This window comes from Hemiscyllium ocellatum, unplaced genomic scaffold (genome assembly GCF_020745735.1).
Source record: "Hemiscyllium ocellatum isolate sHemOce1 unplaced genomic scaffold, sHemOce1.pat.X.cur. scaffold_696_pat_ctg1, whole genome shotgun sequence".
Classification (NCBI taxonomy): Eukaryota; Metazoa; Chordata; class Chondrichthyes; order Orectolobiformes; family Hemiscylliidae; genus Hemiscyllium; species Hemiscyllium ocellatum.
Genome location: NW_026869178.1, coordinates 232,420 through 244,154, shown reverse-complemented (window position 1 = coordinate 244,154; position 11,735 = coordinate 232,420). Strand labels below are relative to the sequence as shown.

General features: G+C 59.9%; 1 protein-coding gene across 1 annotated transcript in view; it reads left to right on the top strand.

Moving 5' to 3' along the window:
* Positions 1-2,960: 2,960 nt before the first annotated feature.
* Positions 2,961-11,735, top strand: part of LOC132814149 (RAF proto-oncogene serine/threonine-protein kinase-like) — a 15,578-nt gene continuing 6,803 nt past the window's right edge. Inside the window, exons 1-4 of the mRNA XM_060823390.1 lie at positions 2,961-3,102; positions 5,414-5,518; positions 9,402-9,630; positions 11,477-11,584. Of these exons, the coding sequence (XP_060679373.1) occupies positions 9,445-9,630; positions 11,477-11,584 (294 nt within the window). The 5' untranslated portion in view covers positions 2,961-3,102; positions 5,414-5,518; positions 9,402-9,444. The remainder of the gene's footprint in view (positions 3,103-5,413; positions 5,519-9,401; positions 9,631-11,476; positions 11,585-11,735) is intronic.

The following is an 11,735-nucleotide window of genomic DNA, read 5'->3' as shown; positions in this document are numbered from 1 at the left end:
TGTATAACACTGGGGTACAGTACTGGTGGGGACGGGTCTGTCGCTGTATAACACTGGGGTACCGTACTGGTGGGGACAGATCTGTCACTTTATAGCACTGGTGTACAGTACTGGTGGGGACGTGTCTTTCCCTGTATAACACTGGGGTACAGTACTGGTGGGGACGGGTCTGTCCCTGTATAACACTGGGGTACAGTTCAGGTGGGGACGGGTCTGTCCCTGTATAACACCGGGGTACAGTACTGGTGGGTACGGGTCAGTCACTGTATAACACTGGGGTGCAGTACTGGTGGGGACGGGTCTGTCACTGTATAACACTGGGGTACAGTTCAGGTGGGGACGGGTCTGTCCCTGTATAACACCGGGGTACAGTACTGGTGGGGACAGGTCTGTCGCTGTATTACACTGGGGTGCAGTACTGGTGGGGACAGATCTGTCCCTGTATAACACTGGGGTGCAGTACTGGTGGGGATGGGTCTGTCCCTGTATAACACTGGGGTACAGTACTGGTGGGGACGGCTCTGTGCCTGTATAACACTGGGGTACCGTACTGGTGGGGGACAGGTCTGTCCCTGTAAAACACTGGGGGAACGTACTGGTGGGGGACAGGTCTGTCCCTGTATATCACTGGGGTAAAGTACTGGTGGGGACAGGTCTGTCCCTGTAAAACACTGGGGTACAGTACTGGTGGGGACAGGTCTGTCCCTGTAAAACACTGGGGTACTGTACTGGTGGGGACAGGTCTGTCGCTGTATAACACTGGGGTGCAGTACTGGTGGGGACGGGTCTGATTGTGTATAACACTGTGGTACAGTACTGGTCGGGACAGGTCTGTCCCTGTATAACACTGGGATACAGTACTGGTGGGGACGGGTCTGTCCCTGTATAACACTGGGGTACAGTACTGGTGGGGACGGGTCTGTCACTGTATAACACTGGGGTACAGTACTGGTGGGGACAGATCTGTCCCTGTATAACACTGGGGTGCAGTACTGGTGGGGACGGGTCTGATTGTGTATAACACTGTGGTACAGTACTGGTCGGGACAGGTCTGTCCCTGTATAACACTGGGATACAGTACTGGTGGGGACGGGTCTGTCCCTGTATAACACTGGGGTACAGTACTGGTGGGGACGGGTCTGTCACTGTATAACACTGGGGTACAGTACTGGTGGGGACAGATCTGTCCCTGTATAACACTGGGGTACAGTACTGTTGGGGACGGGTCTGTCCCTGTATAACACTGGGGTGCAGTACTGGTGGGGACAGGTCTGTCCCTGTATAACACTGGGTGCAGTACTGGTGGGGACAGGTCTGTCCCTGTACAACACTGGGGTGCAGTACTGGTGGGGACAGGTCTGTCCCTGTATAACACTGGGGTACAGTACTGGTGGGGGACGGGTCTGTCCCTGTACAACACTGGGGTACAGTACTGGTGGGGGAACGGGTCTGTCCCTGTATAACACTGGGGTACAGTACTGGTGGGGGAACGGTCTGTCCCTGTATAACACTGGGGTACAGTACTGGTGGGGACGGGTCTGTCCCTGTATAACACTGGGGTACAGTACTGGTGGGGACGGGTCTGTTCCTGTATAACACTGGGGTACAGTACTGGTGGGGACGGGTCTGTCCCTGTTTAACACTGGGGTACAGTACTGGTGGGGACGGGTCTGTCCCTGTTTAACACTGGGGTACAGTACTGGTGGGGACGGGTCTGTCCCTGTTTAACACTGGGGTACAGTACTGGTGGGGACGGGTCTGTCCCTGTATAACACTGGGGTACAGTACTGGTGGGGACAGGTCTGTCCCTGTATAACACTGGGGTACAGTACTGGTGGGGGACGGGTCTGTCCCTGTATAACACTGGGGTACAGTACTGGTGGGGACAGGTCTGTCCCTGTATAACACTGGGGTACAGTACTGGTAAGGGACGGGTCTGTCCCTGTATAACACTGGGGTACAGTACTGGTGGGGACGGGTCTGTCCCTGTATAACACTGGGGTACAGTACTGGTGGCGACGGGTCTGTCCCTGTATAACACTGGGGTACAGTACTGGTGGGGACGGGTCTGTCCCTGTATAACACTGGGGTACAGTACTGGTGGGGACGGGTCTGTCCCTGTATAACGCTGGGGTACAGTTCTGGTGGGGACCGGTCTGTCACTGTATAACGCTGGGGTACAGTACTGGTGGGGACGGTCTGTTCCTGTATAACACTGGGGTACAGTACTGGTGGGTTCGGGTCTGTCCCTGTATAACACTGGGGTACAGTACTGGTGGGACGGGTCTGTCCCTGTATAACGCTGGGGTACAGTTCTGGTGGGGACCGGTCTGTCACTGTATAACGCTGGGGTACAGTACTGGTGGGGAAGGGTCTGTCCCTGTATAACACTGGGTACAGTACTGGTGGGGACAGGTCTGTCCCTTTATAACACTGGGGTACAGTACTGGTGGGGGCGGGTCTGTCCCTGTATAACACTGGGTACAGTACTGGTGGGGACAGGTTGGTCACTGTATGACGCTGGGATACAGTACTGGTGTGGACGGGTCTGTCCCTGTATAACGCTGGGGTACAGTACTGTTGGGGACGGGTCTGTCCCTTTATAACCCTGGGGTACCGTACTGGTGGGGGACAGGTCTGTCCCTGTATAACGCTGGTGTACAGTACTTGTGGGGACAGGTCTGTCCTTGTATAACACTGGGGTACAGTACTGGTGGGGACAGGTCTGTCCCTGTATAACACTGGGGTACAGTACTGGTGGGGACAGGTCTGTCCCTGTATAACACTGGGGTACAGTACTGGTGGGGACAGGTCTGTCCCTGTATAACACTGGGGTACAGTACTGGTGGGGACAGGTCTGTCCCTGTATAACACTGGGGTACAGTACTGGTGGGGACTGTTCTCTCTCTTTTTCACTTCGGAGTACCGTCCTGTTAAACGCTGCCTTGTCGTCCTGCCCCAGGTCAGCTGAGAGCGTGATTGACGCCTGGCGATCCGACTTGGCCTTTCCAGTCCGGTGACTCCCTTCCCACCTTTTTCAGGATCGTCTTCCCGGAACGTGGAGTCACCCCTCCTTCCCCGCTCCCCAGGTTCGAGGCCAGGGTAAGTCAGAGGGCCTCCCTTCCCAGGAGGTGCGTGAATCCTGCGGGATTGGTGCTGTCCTGCTGCTGTTTGTTGGTCGGTCGCTGGTGAGGAAATCATGCCCTGTGATTTCCAGCCCACGTTTGACCCACGTACAGTGCTGTTCGGGTCTCGCTGGGCACAGGGGTGATGTCTCCGTAGAGTTCAGGGCACGTTTGTCCCAGGTTCGGGTGACCGTGTTCCTCCCGGGATTCCTCTGACGCGCAGCCATGTTCCCAGGGAGGTGTGGCGATCCGCAGCTTCTCTCAGTCGGCACTCCTGGAAACGTAGGTCTCTTCCCATCTCTTCCCGGACTGGAGCCGAAACCCCAAGTCAGGCAGTGTCTGTGGAGAGAGCCAGACGTCTGTCTCTGAGCACTGTCTTATCCCTGTGCTGTCCCTGTCCAGGGAGTGGGGACAGTGTAGAGGGAGCCTTCCTCTGTACCTAACCCCCCTGTCCCTGGGAGTGGGGGATGGTGCAGAGGGAGCTTTACTCTGTATCTAACCCCCTGTCCCTGGGAGTGGGGGGGCACAGTGTAGAGGGAGCTTTACTCTGTATCTAAGCCCCTGTCCCTGGGAGTGGGGGGACAGTGTAGAGGGAGCTTTGCTCTGCATCTAACCCCCTGTCCCTGGGAGTGTAGAGGGAGCTTTACTCTGTATCTAACCCCCTGTCCCTAGGAGTGGGGGGGGGCACAGTGTAGAGGGAGCTTTACTCTGTATCTAACCCCCTGTCCCTGGGAGTGGGGGGACAGTGTAGAGGGAGCTTTACTCTGTATCTAACGCCCTGTCCCCAGTAGTGGGGGGACAGTGTAGAGGAAGCTTTACTCTGTATCTAACCCCCCTGTCCCTGGGAGTGGGGGGGCACAGTGTAGAGGGAGCTTTACTCTGTATCTAACCCCCTGTCCCTGGGAGTGGGGGACAGTGTAGAGGGAGCTTTACTCTGTATCTAACCCCCTGTCCCTGGGAGTTGGGGGACAGTGTAGAGGGAGCTTTACTCTGTATCTAAACCTCTGTCCCTGGAAGTGGGGGGGCACAGTGTAGAGGAAGCTTTACTCTGTATCTAAGCCCCTGTCCCTGGGAGTGGGGGGACAGTGTAGAGGGAGCTTTACTCTGTATCTAAGCCCCTGTCCCTGGGAGTGGGGAACAGTGTAGAGGGAGCTTTACTCTGTATCTAACCCCCTGTCCCTGGGAGTGGGGGGACAGTGTAGAGGGAGCTTTACTCTGTATCTAAACCTCTGTCCCTGGGAGTGGGGGAACAGTGTAGAGGGAGCTTTACTCTGTATCTAACCCCCTGTCCCTGGGAGTGGGGGGACAGTCGCAGCCCTCACTGGGAGGGGTGTGGGAGTGTCCCGCTCACCACCACCAACCCCCCCCCCCACCCCATTCCCACCTGACTGATCGGAGATGGGGGACACACTTTGAGGGAGTGCGACCAGCTGTCCCTGGGCCGTGAAACAAACAGGTCAGAACCCAGTTGCATTTGCCTGGCGCCTGTGGCAGCACCAGAGGAGGCTGCCGTGTATTGGTGATGTCGTCAGGGAGGTGGGGTCCAGAGCAGAGATCAGGGTCAAGGGGCTTTGTGACACAAGGTCATTTCTCTATTTCTCTCTCTCTCTCTCTCTGTCTCTCTGTATCTTTCGGTCTCTGCCCATCTCTATCTCTTATCTCCCACCATCTCCCTGTCTCTGTCTCCCGCCCCCCCCGCCCCCCCCCCGGCCCTCTCTCCCTCTCTCTCTCTCTCTCTCTCTCTCTCTCTCTCCCTCTTTGTCTTTCTCTCTCCCCCTCTCTCTTTCTCTTCCCCCCTCTCTCTCTCTTCCCCCCTCTCCCCCCCCCCCCCCTCCCTCCCCCCCTCTCCCTCCCCCCCTCTCCCTTCCCCCCCTCCCTCTCTCCCCCTTTCTCTCTCTCCCCCTCTCTCTCCCCCCCTCCCCTCTCTCTCTTTCCCTCTCTCTCTCTCCCTCCCCTCTCTCTCTTTCCCTCTCTCTCTCTCCCCTTTCGCTCTCTCTCCCCTTTCTCTCTCTTTCCCCCCTCTCTCTCCCCTCGCGCTCGCTCGCTCGCTCTCTCTCTCTCTCTCTCTCTCCCCTTTCTCTCTCTCCCCCCCTCCCTCTCCCCTCGCGCTCGCTCGCTCTCTCTCTCGCTCTCTCTCTCTCTCTCTCTCTCTCTCTCCCTCTCTCTTTCTCTCTCTTTCCCCCCTCTCTCTCTCTCTCTCCCCTCACTCTCTCTCCCCTCGCGCTCGCTCACTCGCTCGCTCTCTCTCTCTCTCTCCCCCCCCCCTCCCTTCCCCCACTTTCTTTCAGGAAGACTCCATCGTCCCCCTCCCTCACCGCCGGCTGCTTGTTTTTGATGTGGAGAGGGTCTCACTTTCCCTGTGAAACCCACACCCGTCCTCCACACTTCATCAGGTAAGTCCGGTCCGGTGCCTCACACCTTCCATCCCGGCATCTTTCTGCCTGGTTCGGCCCAACCGTGGAATCCCCACTGGGCGGAATGCGGCCACTCAGCCCATCGGATCCATGCTGACCCTCGAGGAAACATCCCACCCAGGCTCACTCTCAGGGCATCTCTGTAACCCCATGGCCAATCCACCCTAACCCGCACATCCCTGGGCACTACGGGGACAATTTAGCACGGCCAATCCACCCTAACCTGCACATCCCTGGGCACTACGGGGACAATTTAGCACGGCCAATCCACCCCAACCTGCACATCCCTGGGCACTACGGGGACAATTTAGCACAGCCAATCCACCCTAACCTGCACATCCCTGGACACTACGGGGACAATTTAGCACGGCCAATCCACCCTAACCTGCACATCCCTGGGCACTACGGGACAATTTAGCACGGCCAATCCACCCTAACCTGCACATCCCTGGGCACTACGGGACAATTTAGCATGGCCAATCCACCCTAACCTGCACATCTTTGGACTGTGGGAGGAAACCGGAGCACCCGGAGGAAACCCACGCAGACAAGGGGGAGAACGTGCAAACTCCACACAGTCAATCGACCCTCCACACACAGGGTGGGGTCGAATGCAGGTCCCTGGTGCCGTGAGGCAGCTGTGCTAACCACTGAGCCACCGTGCCTGGGGCTGTTTTCCCTGGAGCGTTGGAGGCTGAGGGGTGACCTTATAGAGGTTTATAAAATCATGGGGGTGTGGATAGGGTAAATAGACAAGGTCTTTCCCCCCTGGGGTGGGGGAGCCCAGAACTAGAGGGGGGTAGGTTTAAGGTGAGAGGGGAGGAAAGGGACCTGAGGGGTAACTTTTCCCCCCAGAGGGTGGTGCGTGTGTGGAACGAGCTGCCAGAGGAAGTGGTGGGGGCTGGTACAATGACAACATTTAAAAGGATGGTGGGGGGACATGGATAGGAAGGGGTTAGGGGGAGATGGGGAGTAACTTGAGGACTGCAGCTGCTGGAGAAGCACAGCGTCCGAGGGGCAGCAGAGTCGACCTTTCGGGACTTCAGCGTTCGTGGGGGTGGGTGGGGGGGGGGATTATGCAGCAAACACAGGGGCCAGTTGAGTCCAGGAAGTGGTCGGGCTGTGCCCGGCGCTGTTCCTGCGCGGCGAGACCGTGTTGTCGGTGCAGCTGGGTATCGGGGCACACCCGCTCCAGTGCCAGTCCACTGTGCGCTGGCAGTCTGCGTGAGGGAATGTCTTGCCCTGGGGGCTGTGGGGCGGTGGTTTGTGCACAGCTCGCGCGACGACTTGCAGAACCGGTTTCCCCCGGGGGCTATATTTGGAGCCGCTGAGAGCTTCCTGTGTTGCGCAAGTTCAGAGGGAGTAGGTCGGCCTACGAGAGAGAGCGAGAGAGAGAGAGACAGACAGACAGAGTGTTTGTGGGAAACGAGTGACAGAGGAGTCCCGTTTGAGATCTCCCAGGCAGTAGCTGTTCCTAAGACCCACCCCTTTCTCTCCTAGGGAGTCAAAGCTGTCCCCCCACTCTGAGGGGGAAAAGCAGTCATTTCACTCTGACCAGCAGCTCCCTGCCTGACAGTGATGTGCAGTCAATACGCCAGCTCTGAGGGCCACCCCCACCCTGTGCTGTCATGTGTCCACTTACTGGCGCCACCAACGTCGCCCGTCCCAGCCAAGGAGGCAGGGGAGTTGGCTCCGAGATGGTCTCAAACCCAGAGCCAGTCCCCTGAAGGATATCACGCTGAGGGGGAGTGGGGGGGCTAGGTGAGGGTCAGTGCTGAGGGAGCGGGCCCTGTGGGAGGGTCAGTGCTGAGGGAGCGTGTGCTCTGGGAGGGTCAGTGCTGAGGGAGCGGGGGCTGTGGGAGGGTCAGTGCTGAGGGAGGGTCAGTGCTGAGGGAGCGTGTGCTCTGGGAGGGTCAGTGCTGAGGGAGCGGGGGCTGTGGGAGGGTCAGCGCTGAGGGAGCGGGCGCTGTGGGAGGGTCAGTGCTGAGGGAGTGGGTGCTGTGGGAGGGTCAGTGCTGAGGGAGCGGGTGCTGTGGGAGGGTCAGTGCTGAGGGAGCGGGTGCTGTGGGAGGGTCAGTGCTGAGCGAGTGGGGGCTGTGGGAGGGTCAGTGCTGAGGGAGCGGGTGCTCTGGGAGGGTCAGCGCTGAGGGAGCTGGTGCTGTGGGAGGTTCAGCAGTAAGGGGACGGTCAGTGCTGAGGGAGTGGGTGCTGTGGGAGGGTCAGTGCTGAGGGAGCGGGCGCTGTGGGAGGGTCAGCGCTGAGGGAGCGGGCACTGTGGGAGGGTCAGCGCTGAGGGAGCGGGCACTGTGGGAGGGTCAGCGCTGAGGGAGCGGGCGCTGTGGGAGGGTCAGCGCTGAGGGAAAGGGCGCTGTGGGAGGGTCAGCGCTGAGGGAGTGGGTGCTGTGGGAGGGTCAGCGCTGACGGAGCGGGCACTGTGGGAGGGTCAGTGCTGAGGGAGTGGGTGCTCTGGGAGGGTCAGCGCTGAGGGAGCTGGTGCTGTGGGAGGTTCAGCAGTAAGGGGATGGTCAGTGCTGAGGGAGCGGGTGCTGTGGGAGGGTCAGTGCTAAGGGAGCGGGTGCTTTGGGAGGGTCAGTGTTGAGGGAGCGGGCGCTGTGGGAGGGCCAGCGCTGAGGGAGCGGGCGCTGTGGGAGGGTCAGCGCTGAGGGAGCGGGCGCTGAGGGAGTGGGTGCTGTGGGAGGGTCAGCGCTGAGGGAGCGGGCGCTGCGGGAGGGTCAGTGCTAAGGGAGCGGGTGCTCTGGGAGGGTCAGCGCTGAGGGAGTGGGTGCTCTGGGAGGGTCAGCGCTGAGGGAGCTGGTGCTGTGTGAGGGTCAGTGCTGAGGGAGCTGGTGCTGTGGGAGGGTCAGTGCTGAGGGAGCGGGTGCTGTGGGAGGGTCAGTGCTGAGGGAGCGGGTGCTGTGGGAGGGTCAGCGCTGAGGGAGCGGGTGCTGTGGGAGGGTCAGCGCTGAGGGAGCGGGCGCTGTGGGAGGGTCAGCGCTGAGGGAGTGGGTGCTGTGGGAGGGTCAGTGCTGAGGGAGCGGGTGCTGTGGGAGGGTCAGTGCTGAGGGAGTGGGCGCTGTGGTAGGAATTATCTCTGGTGCTGGTTTGAAACCAGGCCCCAGTGTGTATGCGATCACTGAATCTGTCGAAAGGGGGTGACACCGAAATGTTGGTTCACCCAATATTCGGCGGGAGAGCCTATGTCACCGATGTATCCCCTGCCTGTGTGTGGGATCTTGCAGTGTTTGTGTGTGTGTCAGATAGTTCCCCACCGTGCGCTGGAATGCTATTATGTCAGAGGTGCTGGAGTTCAGCCGAGCATTCCTAATGAGCCCAGCTACCTCGGGGGAGGGAGGGAGGGAGGGAGTGTTGGAGCCCAGCCGGGCATTTCTAATGAGCCCAGCTCCCTCGGGGGTCATGGAAGGGAGGGAGTGTTGGAGCCCAGCCGGGCATTCCTAATGACCCCAGCTACCTCGGGGGGTGGGATGGAGGGAGTGTTGGAGCCCAGCTAGACATTCGTAATGAGCCCAGCTACCTCGGGGCATGGGAGGGAGTGTTGGAGCCCAGCCGGGCATTCCTAATGAGCCCAGCTCCCTCGGGGGTGGGAGGGAGGGAGTGTTGGAGCCCAGCTGGACATTCGTAATGAGCCCAACTACCTCGGCGGGTGGAGGGAGTTTTGTAAGTCAGCCGGGCATTCCTAATGAGCCCAGCTACCTTGGCGGGTGGGAGGGAGTGTTGGAGTACAGCCGGGCATTCCTAATGAGCCCAGCTACCTCGGGGGGTGGGAGGGAGTGTTGGAGCCCAGCCGGGCATTCCTAATGAGCCCAGCTCCCTCAGCGGTGACTTTGTTGCCATTACTCCACAGCCTGCACCCCCGGCCCATCGGGAGTTGAGCGGACGCGGTCCGGATGAAGAGGGGGGCGGCGTCGTCCCCGGCTCTGACCAATGGCTTCAGCCTGCCCAGCCTGACCATCAGCGGAGCTACGGCATCACCGGCTGGCACCGTGGAGACGCCCGCCCGCCGCAGCCCGGGCGATATGGCACGGGCCACGGGCACCGTTCGTGTCTACCTCCCCAACAAGCAACGCACCGTGGTGAGTCCTGCACAGGCGGCCATGTTGGCGCCACACCGAGGGGGTGCGCCAATCTCTGCTTGACCTCTCTCCCAACTCGCGCGTCCCCCACACCTTCCGCCATCTTGTGCGCAGGCAGAGTCGGTCCCGCTGCCCTCACACAGTAAAGCTCCCTCAACACTGTCCCCCCACTCCCAGGGACAGGGGGTTAGACACAGAGTAAAGCTCCCTCTACACTGTCCCCCACTCCCAGGGACAGGGGGTTAGATACAGAGTAAGGCTCCCTCTCCAGTGTCCCCCACACCCAGGGACAGGGGTTAGATACAGAGTAAAGCTCTGTCTACACTGTCCCCCCACTCCCAGGGACAGGGGGTTAGATACAGAGTAAAGCTACCTCTACACTGTCCCCCCACTCCCAGGGAGAGGGGTGTTAGATACAGAGTAAAGCTCCCTCTACACTGTACCCCAACAAACCTCCCAGGGACAGGGTACACCCAGAGCTGTTAAGTGCACAATAACGCACGTTCACACCGGACTGAGGCAGGGAGGGGGGGACAGCCCTGTGTGATATCCCCCTGCCAATGCCGATACTCCCAGCCCCTGCCCTGTGTGATATCCCCCTGCCAATGCTGATACTCCCAGCCCCTGCCCTGTGTGATATCCCCCTGCCAATGCTGATACTCCCAGCCCCTGCCCTGTGTGATATCCCCCTGCCAATGCTGATACTCCCAGCCCCTGCCCTGTGTGATATCCCCCTGCCAATGCCGATACTCCCAGTCCCCGCCCTGTGTGATATCCCCCTGCCAATGCTGATACTCCCAGCCCCTGCCCTGTGTGATATCCCCCTGCCAATGCTGATACTCCCAGTCCCCGCCCTGTGTGATATCCCCCTGCCAATGCCGATACTCCCAGTCCCCGCCCTGTGTGATATCCCCCTGCCAATGCTGATACTCCCAGCCCCTGCCCTGTGTGATATCCCCCTGCCAATGCCGATACTCCCAGCCCCTGCCCTGTGTGATATCCCCCTGCCAATGCTGATACTCCCAGCCCCTGCCCTGTGTGATATCCCCCTGCCAATGCCGATACTCCCAGTCCCCGCCCTGTGTGATATCCCCCTGCCAATGCCGATACTCCCAGCCCCTGCCCTGTGTGATATCCCCCTGCCAATGCCGATACTCCCAGCCCCTGCCCTGTGTGATATCCCCCTGCCAATGCTGATACTCCCAGCCCCTGCCCTGTGTGATATCCCCCTGCCAATGCCGATACTCCCAGCCCCTGCCCTGTGTGATATCCCCCTGCCAATGCGGATACTCCCAGTCCCCGCCCTGTGTGATATCCCCCTGCCAATGCTGATACTCCCAGCCCCTGCCCTGTGTGATATCCCCCTGCCAATGCTGATACCCCCAGTCCCCGCCCTGTGTGATATCCCCCTGCCAATGCTGATACTCCCAGCCCCTGCCCTGTGTGATATCCCCCTGCCAATGCTGATACTCCCAGCCCCTGCCCTGTGTGATATCCCCCTGCCAATGCTGATACTCCCAGCCCCTGCCCTGTGTGATATCCCCCTGCCAATGCGGATACTCCCAGCCCCTGCCCTGTGTGATATCCCCCTGCCAATGCTGATACTCCCAGCCCCTGCCCTGTGTGATATCCCCCTGCCAATGCTGATACTCCCAGCCCCTGCCCTGTGTGATATCCCCCTGCCAATGCTGATACTCCCAGCCCCTGCCCTGTGTGATATCCCCCTGCCAATGCTGATACTCCCAGCCCCTGCCCTGTGAGATATCCCCCTGCCAATGCGGATACTCCCGGTCTCCGGCCTCCTGACTGAGGACTCGCCCTGACCCTGTGCTGTAATTCCTGACAGGTGAACGTGCGGGCCGGAATGACGGTGAATGACAGCTTGGACAAGGCCCTGAAAGTCCGAGGGTTATCCCAGAAGTGCTGTGCGGTCTACCGCTTCATCGACGGGTGGGTACAATGCCAGCACAGCCACGGGCACAGGAGGGCATGGAGGGGCATCTGTGATACAAACGGGGCAGGAAGCTCGCTCTGCCAGTGGGCATGTGAGAGAGAGGGTGGCAGGGCAGGGGTGTGTGTGTGAGAGAGAGGGGGACAGGGCGGGT